The sequence below is a fragment of the Loxodonta africana genome, chromosome 3, assembly GCF_030014295.1.
Source record: "Loxodonta africana isolate mLoxAfr1 chromosome 3, mLoxAfr1.hap2, whole genome shotgun sequence".
In the NCBI taxonomy this organism is placed as follows: domain Eukaryota; kingdom Metazoa; phylum Chordata; class Mammalia; order Proboscidea; family Elephantidae; genus Loxodonta; species Loxodonta africana.
The window spans coordinates 19,800,348-19,812,947 of NC_087344.1; the positions used below are offsets into that span (position 1 = coordinate 19,800,348).

The 12,600-nt window shown below is 38.9% G+C and overlaps 1 protein-coding gene across 1 annotated transcript; it reads right to left on the reverse strand.

Annotated features, from left to right (window-relative positions):
• Window positions 1-3,251: 3,251 nt before the first annotated feature.
• On the reverse strand, window positions 3,252-5,371 carry LOC100676404 (olfactory receptor 7G2-like). The gene has a single exon (XM_003423668.4). The coding sequence runs from the start codon at window positions 5,122-5,124 to the stop codon at window positions 4,186-4,188; it is 939 nt and encodes a 312-aa protein (XP_003423716.3). The 5' UTR covers window positions 5,125-5,371; the 3' UTR covers window positions 3,252-4,185.
• Window positions 5,372-12,600: the final 7,229 nt, after the last annotated feature.

Sequence of the window (12,600 nt, forward strand, 5' to 3'; positions counted from 1 at the left end):
GTTGTTTGGCCAGGTAGCTGCCTTTCTTCCAAATTCCTTGGCATGGACAAGTGAGTGCTTCCAGTGTTGCATTCATTTGTTGAAACATCTCAATTGGTATTCTATCAATTTGTGGAACTTTGTTTTTCACCAATGCCTTCGGTTCAGCTTGGTGTTCTATTGACTATGCAAAGGCATTCAACTTTGTGGATCATAACAAATTATGGATAACATCTAGAAGAATGGAAATTCCAGAACACTTGATTTTGCTCATGAGGAACCTGTACATAGATCAAGAGACAGTCTTTTGAGCAGAACAAGGGGGCACTTTGTGGTTTAAAGTCAAGAAAAGTGTGCTTCAGAGTTGCATCCTTTCACCATACTTATTCAATCTGTATGCTGAGCAAATAATTTGAGAAGACTGTATCAAGAAGAAGGAGGCATCAGAATTGGAGGAAGACTCGTTAACAACCTGCATTATGCAGATGACACAACCTTTGCTTGCAGAAAGTGAAGAGGACTTGAAGTACTTACTGATCAAGTTCGAAGACCACAACCTTCAGTATGGATTACATCTCAATACAAAGAAAGAAAAAGTCCTCACAACTGGACCAATAAGGAACATAATGATAAACAGGGAAAAGACTGAGGTTATCAAGGATTTCATTTTACTTGGGTCCGCAATCAAGACCCATGGATGCAGCTGTCAAGAAATCAAAAGACACATTGCATTGGGCAAATCAGCTGCAAAAGATCTCTTTAATGTTTTGAACAGCAAAGATTTCACCTTGTAAACTAAGTTGTGCCTGACCCGATCCATGGTGTTTTCAATCACCTCCTATGCATGTGAAAGCTGGACAATGAATAAAGAAGACCAAAGAAGAACTAACACCTTTAAATTGTGGTGTTGGAGAAGAGTATTGGATATACCATGAACTGCCAAAAGAACGAACAAATCTGTCTTGGAAGAAGTACAACCAGAATGCTCCTTAGAAGCAAGAATGGTGAGACTACATCTCACATACTTTGGACATGTTGTCCAGAGGGATCAGTTTCTGGAAAAGGACATCATACTTGGTAAAGTAGAGGGTCAGCAAAAAAGGGGAAGACCCTCAATTAGATGGATTGACACAGTGGCTGCAACAATGGGCTTAAGCGTAACAATGACTGTGAGGATGTCACGGGACCAGGCAGTGTTTCGTTCTGTTGTACATAGAGCCACTATGAGTCAGAACTGACTCGGTGGCACCTAACAACAAAACATCTGCATTAGAAAAGATATCTGTTATGAAACGTCACCATACATGATGTAAAAAAATACAGCATTGTTTGTCAATGAATTACTGCTATACCCAGGAACACGATTGAATTTCAAAAAGCGTAATCAGGATACAAAATTCATACATTAAGATTTATCTACTAACATGTTTAAAAAGAGACAAATTTGTAAACTGGATAGGGATATACATAGAGGTGATTAAAAATAATCGTTAATTCCATTGCCAGTTTTATAAAGAAAATATGATCTAATACTGCCAATTTCACATGTTTATTAGCTTCCTAGAGCCCATAAAAGGGTACCACAAAGTAGGTGGCTTAAAATATGGAAAAATTATTGTGTCACAGTTCTGGAGGTTGGAGGTGTGAATTCATGGTGTTAGCAGGCTATTGTCTTTCTGAAGGCTCTAGGGAAAGATTCTTGTTTCTCACAGTTTCTGGTATCCCCAGGCATTCTTTGGCTTGCAGCTGCACCATAACTCTTCCTCTGTGTTCAGATGACCATCCTTCCTCTGTCTCTGTCTCTTTTATAAGGATACCACTTACCGGATTTGAACCCACTCTATTCCATTATGACCTCATGTTACCTTAACTGATAACAGCTTTGAAGAGAGCCTATTTCTGAACAAGATCCCCTTCAAAGGTACTAGGGAATTAGGACTTGTTGGAGGATGTAATTCAGTCCATAATAAAAAGATTCAACAAATTGAAGAACATCAGAGAAAATGATAAATACGGAATTCAAGATAGTGTTTGCCACCAGGAGGGTAGAAGGCTATAACACAAGGAGACCTTTCAAATGGTTTCTATGGTGATGTCATTGCTTTATTTTTAAACTAGGTCACAGGCATATGAGTTTTCATTATATCACGATTCTTTAAGAACTATAGATACATTTTACACACTGTTTTACTATTGTATTTTAAAAAATAAAATTGGAAATATTTCAATGTCCAGATTCTTTCATATTCCAGGTTTTAAATACATTCTCCCATATTCTTCTACTATTAAAGTCCCTAAGCCTGCCAACTCTCCTTTTCCACTGTCCTATTTTATACAAAATGTCTTCCTCAAAATAAAGTCCATCTCCGCAGAAAAACTTTTCCTCACAAATACACTTTAAAAAGTTTTATATGAGATCCCTAATAGTATGGCCAGCCCACTATGACTTCAATGATTTAATTAATTTTACTCAACTGTATTTCTTTGTATTGGCTCTACTATATCAAACAATGACTCCACTAGAGATGACAAAGAAAAATTGCAAAATAAGGTAAGTAACGAGAAAACTAAAAGCTTCCATACACTCTTATCAATACCTCAATGAGAAGGAATCAAAGCAAATAAGGTTTCAGAAACATTATTTCCCTTTTCCCTGCCTATTCAATAATTTATCATTTGATTATATTACTAAGACAAGTAAAAGCTGCTGATAGATATTATGATAAATGTAAACAAACAAAACTTCTGAGGTAAGGTATAGAAATATGTGAGAGCAAGAAATAACAAGCCTAATAAATAATGGCAACATATGGAACACACGTGTCTTAGTTAAATTTTATTGAATGTTATATGCCAGGCATTGTATTAAATGCTTGTAATAGTTATAAGGGTTATCCTTCCAACAGGCTAAGGCTCTCATAGTAATTATTTGTTCCCCAAACAGAAATTTGATTAAGAAGGGATATATGATGCTATTCTCAGTGATGAGATGGGAGGAGACATCTTCTGTATGGAAAGGTCTATTAACAATAGATCTACTATCAACAATAGGTTCAGGGACAAATGGTCAGTTTTGTGGCTCTGAGTATCACGTCTGGATATAATACCTGACTGTTGCAGCCATTTGTCACCACGAGGGGAACCATTGCTAGGTGAAACCATCTCAAGGGGAATGAATGAATCCCTACTGTAATGTTCCAGTACATTTCTTAACTCTGAAGTCTTTGTAATGAAAGACAATGCTCTTTACTGTGGGAGCATATTAAAGTCGGTGTTTATATTTTCTAATTACAACTGATGGCTTCCTCACTGATAAGGTTTAATTATATCACAATCATTAGAAACCACTGAGATAATCTAATTATGCCAATTTTATAGATTATGAAGGGGAACAGCAGTGGTTCAGTGGCAGAATTCTCGCCTTCCATGTGAAAGATCCATGCTTGATTTTTGGCCAATGCACCTCAGGCATTGTCACTGGAGACTTGTGTGTTGCAGTGATGCTGAAAATTTTTCAGCAAAGCTTCCAACTAAGATAAACAAGGAAGAAAGGCCTTGTAATCTGCTCATAAAAAATAGGCCAAAAAAGACACTATGGATAATAATGGTATGATCCTGTTGTGTCATGAGTTGATGGCTAACTTAGCAGCATATAAAATGAACAACAATAGACAATAAAATGGAGCATGGTGGATGCCGATGTTATCTTAAACACATATAGTTTACCAATGACGTGTATTGGTAAGAACTATATTGACACATAAAAATTCAGCTCCCTTGACTGTCATTGGGATTAACTGGGTTTCCATTCTCATGGCTCTATCCATGGGATCAGGCTGAAGCTAGTCTCTAGCTATGCCTACAGATTTGCCTACATTCTTTACTTACCCTATCCACCTTTTCCTGCTTTTTAAATTCTAAGAATGTTCCCCCCAAATCAGTTAATAAAGAACCCTGGCTCAGGCTCTGATTCTATAGACCCTGACTAAAGAAACCGAGTTTAGAGAGTTGAAATTATTTGTCAAGCATCACACAGTACACAAGAAACAAAGTCAGGTTTAAAAACCAAATTGAATTGCATTTAGCCATTATGTTGTCTAGTCCTTTTAGACAAACACAGAGATGGAAGAGTCAAGTATCCCACCTCATGAGCATTCTTTTACCTTGACAAAATCTAAAAACCCAAGTCCAAATGAGGTAATATAATCAATGAAAAGCAGATATGCTCCTGACCAGTTTCCTCAAGGATCCCTTCCTGTCCTTGTTTCTCAGGCTATAGATGAAGGGGTTCATCATGGGAGTGACCATAGTGTACATCATTGAAACAACTGCAGTCTTTCTGGATGAGTGGATAAATGCAGCACTAATATATGCACCAAAAGCTGTCCCATAAAATAAGAAAACAACTGACAGGTGAGATCCACAGGTAGAAAAAGCTTTATGCTTTCCACCAGCTGATGGCATTTTCAAAACGGAGGACACAATTTGGGTATAAGAGAAAATAATCCCAAACAGAGGAATGCCACCCAACATGCTAACTGCAAAATATATGAAGATGTTATTGATGAGGGTATCAGAGCACGCAACCTTGGTGACCTGAATAACTTCACAGAAGAAGTAGGGGATTTTCGGATCTATACAGAAAGACAGGTGCAACCCCAACAGGCTGTGGATCAGGGCATCCACAGTGGTAATGAACAGAGAGAGCAGAGTCAGCAGGCCACAAAGGCAGGGGTTCATGATGACCGTGTACCTCAGTGGGTGACAAATGGCCACGTAGCGGTCATAAGCCATTGCTGCAAGAAGAAAATTTTCCAAAGCAGCAAAAACCAGGACAAAGCAGACCTGGGTGAGGCAGCCTCCATAAGTGGTGCTCTGATTCTGTGCTTTGAGGTTCACCAACATCTTTGGGATCGTGGTTGTGCTGAAACAGATGTCAGTGAAGGAGAGATTGGAAAGAAAGAAGTACATGGGAGTGTGGAGGTGAGAGTCAGACCCAACAGCCAGGATGATAAGCAGGTTTCCAAAGACAGTGACCAGGTATATGGACAAAAACAGGATAAAGAGGAGGAACTGCAGTTCCAGATCCTCTGTTAGTCCCAAGAGAAGGAATTCGGAAACACTTGTTTGGTTTCTAGTTTCCATATTGTTGATGTATCTGATGGAAAAAATGGTGTGACAAGACAATCAAATGTATGAGCCCTAGACCAAAAGCAGCAGCACCAGAAACAAATGCCATCTGGGGGAAAGGTAAGAGAGGAATGGTGGGAAATACAGAGGGGGTATCTTCTGTATGCCCATTATTAATTCATTTAATTTTAAAAAAAGACCAGAAGCTGATGTAGCCGGGTGTAAACATTTATTTAATAAGAAAAGGGTAAGGTGCTGTATTTTTTTTTTTTTTTAATTACACTATCTGTGCTGTTGGAGCCCTGGCTGTGCTGTGGTTAAGACCTTGGCCGCTAACCCAAATGTCAACAGTTTGAATCCACCAGCTTCTCCTTGGAAACCCTATGGAGCCATTCTACTTTGTCCTATAGGGTCACTATGAGTCAGAACTAACTCAATGGCACATAACAACAACATCTGTACTGTTACGATAATTTTAAATGTTTGGTAACTTTAAAGAGAAACAAGTAGACTACGGAGGCAGCCTGAAGAGTTTGCCTCAGGCTCTACCTCTTCCTCCAGAGACTAGTACAGGCCACAGAGATACTAAAAAATTGTGTTAAGAACCAGGAATGGAAACTTAAGGGGAAGCTGATAACCCTCATCCTTCACCATCACAAGAATGCAACTAAATGATAGAGAATTTTTAAAGTCATGCTGTATAAGAAGGGGCAGATTTCTGCTCAGGAGGAAAATGGTCCATGCCATTGTAAAGACAATTAAAAGACTGGTAGAATAAAAGTTCCCTGATATTGGTACAAAGATATAAGGAAACATGCAAGGGAGATGGAAGACGGTTAGGTATGAGTTATTGGCAGACTTGGTTCAAATCATTTCATGCATGTACTCTCTTCACAGCTTCCCCTGGATGAAGCTGTAGTGAAACACCTGTCTTCATTTTTAAACGTTAAAGAACCACAGGTTACGTGGCTGGTATCACTGAGGAATGATGCTTGACATCTTCCCCAAATGTAGAAGATGTGTTTCCAGGAAAGGTGGAGGGACAAGTGAGGGACAAGGCTCCTCCATATGAGGATCAACTGTGGGCGGAGTCTCAGGGGCACTGCTTCCTGACTGGGGGTGGCTGTTGAGTGAGGTGGTCATAGGCATAGTATTTGCATTCTCTGTCTCTCTGGGGGATAAATAGCCAAAGCTCCTCATTAATCGAACACTTTTAGTGTCATTCTGATCCCAGGGCAGCGTAGATCCTTAAAGACAAAGACTTCAAAAAGAGAAATTCATGATGGTTGATTTCGTGACCCCGTAAAGGCAGCTACATGCCATTCGCCCCTCTTCACCTGTTCCTGTTCACCTCCATGTCACATACCTTGTACTTGTGAATGCATTATCCTTCTCTAATTGTGTTTCAGTCTTCTTTTTCTAATTACAGCTGAAAGCATCTCTGTCTTTCCAAAGACATTAGAAAACCTGAATCCTATTTTAGGTGTGAAGATATTGTTTACATATATGGATATGACATTTAGAAATATAGCTAAAAAATAAGATACTGTAAAATACAAATATTCAGTGCTGTTTCTTTCTAAAAGTCATTGAATGTCCCTTGAACCTTAATCTTCGTTCTGTATATTTTACATAGAGATATTCTAAGCTAGTCTCTGTGATCAATTCTGACTGTGATAACGATAGATAGACTTGTTACTTCTTTTTTAGGGTTCCGTAGCCAGAGTATCCAGTTTCATGACAGTAGATTCTATGTAAAATTTTATTCACGTTAGTGGAAACAGGTTGATATTTTGGCTCCTGATTTTTAATGGAGTTATGAGAATTCACAGTATAGGCACTAGTATGCAGTTCATCCATAATCTCGGTAGATTTAGACAGATAACAGCCATTATTTAAGAGGTGAAGATGGTGCTCCAATTTAGTATGCACTCAAATACATTCACCTTTAATGAACTCACTATTTTCATGGGTTCATCAGTTTATTTTAGCACGTCTATTTCTACATAAATTTTTTAACCTATATTTTTCTACATATATTATTGAAAAACCCAGCTTGAGACAAGACGGCATTGTGATGTTACCCTTTGCCGTCTTAACTCCATTCACTTCAAATGCATGAAATAAGAGATAAAATAGAACAAGATACAGCCGGCCTCAAAAAAAAAAAAAAAAAACTTTTCCAGGCCCCACAGAAACACCTGAAGCATAAAAAAATACAAGTTAAGTTTTCTAGGTAGTATAAAAAAGAAAAACAAACAATAACAACAAGATACTCAAACATAAAGTGGTGCATATAACAGCTGCAAGTTTCAGAAAAGCCTCCATGGAGGAAATAACTCAAGTTACCAGCTGTCATGGTGGCTGAATTTGTGATACTCTCAGTACTACCAAGTTGGGGAGTCAGGAAATGGAATTCAGGATTGGAGGAGTGGTGATTGGTGAACCTGTAGGACAAGAAAGAGGGAGCACATAATTGCAAAAGAGAGAGGGGAAAATAACCTTGCCATTCAAGTGAAATATGTAAGTTTTAATTTAAATAACCATGAAGAAAAACGATGCAAACAGAATCAACAACATCAAAAATAATCAAATCATAGAGGCCAGCAGAGGTTGTAATGATAAGTGCTGGGAGAATAGAAAAGATGAGATCAAAGACATAGTGTTGGGCAGATTATACAAACTTCACCAAATGGAAAGGGAAGATGAAGAATGACCAGGTACAGAGATTTTTTTTTTTTTAATAATCCTAAAAGTATGGTAACAGCAACAACAACACAATGATGGTACCTTGGATCATGGTGATTAACAGTGAAGGTGGCGAAATCTGATGGGATTCTGCATATATTTGCATTGGATAGACAGCATAGTTCCCTGAAGGGGTGGGCAGAGGGTATAAAAAAAAGAGAGAAATCAAAGATAATGATCAGTGGAGAAAACTGCTCAGCACCTAAAAGAATGGAGTTGACAACCATTGTGACCATGGGCTAATAGTCTCAATATCAGGGCTGTATTTTGGAACATGTTTAGTTTGAGGTGCCTCTTAGGCAGCCACATAGAGATATCAAGTGGACAGGTAACTACACAAGTCTTCAATCCAGAGGAGTGTTCCTTTCTGGAGATATAAATTGGGGAGTTCTTAGTGTGTGTTGTTGTGAGGCGGCATCAAGTTTCTCCCTTGCATAGTAGAACTATCCTGTGTCTAGTAGAACGAAATACTGCCCAGTCCTGAGCCATCCTCACAATCAATTCCGTTTGAGCTCTTTGTTGCAGCAACTGAGTTAATCCATCTCAACGAGGGCATTCCTCTTTTTCGCTGACCCTCTGCTTTACCAAGCATGATGTCCTTCTCCAGGTAACGTTCCCTCCAGATAACATGTCCAAAGTACATGAGATGAACTCTAGCCATCCTCACGTCTAAGGAGTATTCTGGCTGTTCTGAGACAGATTTGTTTGTACTACCGGCAGTTCATAGCATATTCAGTATTCTTCACCAGCGCCATAATTCAAAGGCATCAATTCTTCTTCGGTCTTTGTTCATTGCCCAACTTTTTTTTTTTAATATAATTTTTATTGTGCTTTAAGCGAAAGTTAACAAATAAAGTCAGTATCTCACACAAAAACCCACATACACCTTGCTAAACCCTCCCAATTACTCCCCCTAAAGTAACAGCCCGCTCTCTCTCTCCACTCGCTCTTTTCGTGTCCATTTTGTCAGCTTCTAACCCCCTCCACCCTCTCATCTCCCCTCCAGGCAGGAGATGCCAACATAGTCTCAAGTGTCCACCTGATCCAAGAAGCTCACTCCTCACCACCATCCCTCTCCAACCCACTGGCCAGTGAAATCCGTGTCTGAAGAGTCGGCTTCGGGAATGGTTCCTGTCCTGGGCCAACAGAAGGTCTGGGGGCCATGACCACCGGGGTCCTTCTAGTCTCAGTCAGACTTTTAAGTCTGATCTTTTTATGAGAATTTGGAGTCTGCATCCCACTGCTGTCCTGCTCCCTCAGGGGTTCTCTCTTGTGTTCCTTGTCAGGGCAGTCACTGATTGTAGCCAGGCACCATCTAGTTCTTCAGGTCTCAGGATGGTGTAGTCGCTGGTTCATGTGGTGCTTTCTGTCTCTTGGGCTCATAATCGCCTTGTGTCCTTGGTGTTCTTCATTCTCCTTTGATCCAGGTGGGTTGAGACCAATTGATGCATCTTAGATGGCTGCTTGCGAGCATTTAAGACCCCAGACGCCACTCTTCAAAGTGGGATGCAGAATGTTTTCTTAATAGATCTTATTATGCCAATTGACTTAGATGTCCCCTGAAACCATGGTCCCCAGACCCCTGCCCCTGCTATGCTGGCCTTTGAAGCATTCAGTTTATTCAGGAAACTTCTTTGCTTCTGGTTTAGTCCAATTGTGCTGACATCCACTGTATTGTGTGCTGTCTTTCCCTTCACCTAAAGTAGTTATCTGCTATCTAATGAGTGAATGCCCCTCTCCCACCATCCCTCCCTCCCCCCTCTCGTAACAACAAAAGAATGTTTTCTTCTAGGTTTAAACTATTTCTCAAGTTCTTATAATAGTGGTCTTATACAATATTTGTCCTTTTGCAACTGACTAATTCCACTCAGCATAATGCCGTCCAGATTCCTCCATGTTATGAAAAGTTTCACAGATTCCTCACTGTTCTTTATTGATGCCTAATATTCCATTGTGTGAATATACCATAATTTATTTATCCATTCATCCATTGATGGGCACCTTGGTTGCTTCCATGTTTTTGCTATTGTAAACAGTGCTGCAATAAACATGGGTGTGCATATATCTGTTCCTGTAAAGATTCACTTCTGTAGGATATATTCCAAGGAGTGGGATTGCTGGATCCTATGGTAGTTCTATTTCTAGCTTTTTAAGGAAGTGCCAAATCGATTTCCAAAGTGGTTGTACCATTTGACATTCCCACCAGCAGTGTAGAAGTGTTCCAATCTCTCCACAACCTCTCCGTTTATTATTATTTTTTTTTTTTGGATTAGTGCCAGCCTTGTTGAAGTGAGGTGAAATCTCATTGTAGTTTTGATCTGCATTTCTCTAATGGCTAACGATCATGAACATTTCCTCACATATCTGTTAGCTACCTGAATGTCTTCTTTAGTGAAGTGTCTATTCATATCTTTTGCCCATTTTTTAATTGGGTTATTTGTCTTTTTGCAGTACCATGTAGATTTTATAGAGATCAGGTGCTGATCAGAAATGTCATAGGTAAAAACTTTTTCCCAGTCTGTAGGTAGTCTTTTTACACTTTTGATGAAGTCTTTGGATGAGCATAGGTGTTTGATTTTTAGGAGCTCCCAGTTACCTAGTTTCTCTTCTACATTCTTTATAATGTTTTGTACAGTGTTTATGCCATGTATTAGGGCTCCTAACGTTGTCCCTATTTTTTCCTCCGTGATCTTTATCGTTTTAGATTTTATATTTAGGTCTTTGATCCATTTTGAGCTTGTTTTTGTGCATGCAGTGAGGTATGGGTCTTGTTTCATTTTTTTGCAGAGGGATATCCAGTTATGCCAGCACCATTTTTTAAAAAGACTGACTTTTCCCCATTTAACTCTTTTGGGGCCTTTGTCAAATAGCAACTGCTCATATGTGGGTGGAATTACGTGTGGATTCTCAATTCTGTTGCATTGGTCCATGTATCTGTTGTTGTACCAGTACTGGGCTCTTTTGACTACTTCGGCGGTATAACAGGTTCTAAAATCAGGTCAAGTAAGGCCTCCCACGTTGTTCTTCTTTTTCAGTAATGCCTTATTTATCCGGGGCCTCTTTCCCTTCCATATGAAGTTGGTGATTTGTTTCTCCATCTCGTTAAAGAATGTCGTTGGGATTTGGATTGGAATTGCATTAAATGTATAGATCACTTTTGGTAGAATAGACATTTTTATAATGATAAGCCTTCCTATCCACAAGCAAGGTATGTTCTTCCACTTATGTAAGTCTCTTTTGGTTTCTTGCAGAAGCGTACTGTAGTTTTCTTTGTATAAGTCCTTTACATCTCTGGTAAGATTTATTCCTAAGTATTTTATCTTTTGGGGGGCTACTGTAAATGGCATTGATTTGGTGATTTCCTCTTTGATGTTCTTTGTGTTGGTGTAGAGGAATCCAACTGATTTTTGTATGTTTATCTTGTATCCCGATACACTGCTGAACTCTTCTATTAGTTTCAGTAGTTTTCTGGAGGATTCCTTAGGGTTTTCTGTGTATAAGATCATGTTATCTGCAAGTAGAGATACTTTGACTTCTTCCTTGCCAATCTGGATGCCCTTTTTTTCATTTTCTAATTGCTCTGGCTAGGACTTCCAGCACAATGTTGAAGAAGAGTGGTGATAAAGGGCATCCTTGTCTGGTTCCTGATCTCAGTGGGAATGTTTTCAGGCTCTCTCCATTTAGGGTGATGTTGGCTGTTGGCTTTGTATAAATCCCCTCTATTATGTTGAGGAATTTTCCTTTTATTCCTATTTCACTGAGGGTTTTTATCATGAATGAGTGTTGAACTTTGTCACATGCCTTTTCTGCATCAATTGATAAAATCATGTGATTCTTGTTCTTTGTTTTATTTATGTGTTGGATTGCATCGTTTTTCTAATGTTGAACCATCCCTGCATACCTGGTATAAATTCCACTTGGTCATGGTAATTCTTTTTTGGATATGTTGTTGAATTGTATCGGCTAGAATTTTGTTGAGGATTTTTGCATCTACATTCATGAGGGATATAGATCTATAATTTCTTTTCTTGTGGTGCCTTTACCTGGTTTTGGTATCAGGGATATGGTGGCTTCATGGAATGAGTTTGATAGTATTCCATCCTTTTCTACGCCCTCAAATACCTTTAGTAGTAGTGGTGTTAACTCTTCTCTGAAAGTTTTGTAGAACTCTGCAGTGAAGCCATCCAGACCAGGGCTTTTTTTTTGGCGGTGGGGGGGTTTGATTACCTTTTCAATCTCTTCTTTTGTTATGAGTCTATTTAGTTGTTCTACCTCTGCTTGTGTTAGTTTAGGTAGGTAGTGTGTTTCTAGGAATTCATCCATTTCTTCTAGGTTTTCAAATTTGTTTGAGTATAGTTTTTCATAGTAATCTGATATGATTCATTTAATTTCAGTTGGGTCTGTTGTAATATTGCCCCTCTCATTTCTTATTCGGGTTATTTGCTTCCTCTCCTGTTTTTCTTTTGTCAGTTTGGCCAGTGGTTTATCAATTTTGTTGATTTTTTCAAAAAACCAGCTTTTGATCTTGGTAATTCTTTCAATTGTTTTTCTGTTTTCTATTTCATTTAGTTCAGCTCTAATTTTTATTATTTGGTTTCTTCTGGTGCCTGTGGGTTTCTTTTGTTGCTCTCTTTCTATTTGTTCAGGTTGTAGGGATTATTCTTTGATTTTGGCCCTTTCTTCTTTTTGGACGTGTGCATTTATTGGTATATTGGCCTCTGAGCACCGCTTTTGCTGTGTCCC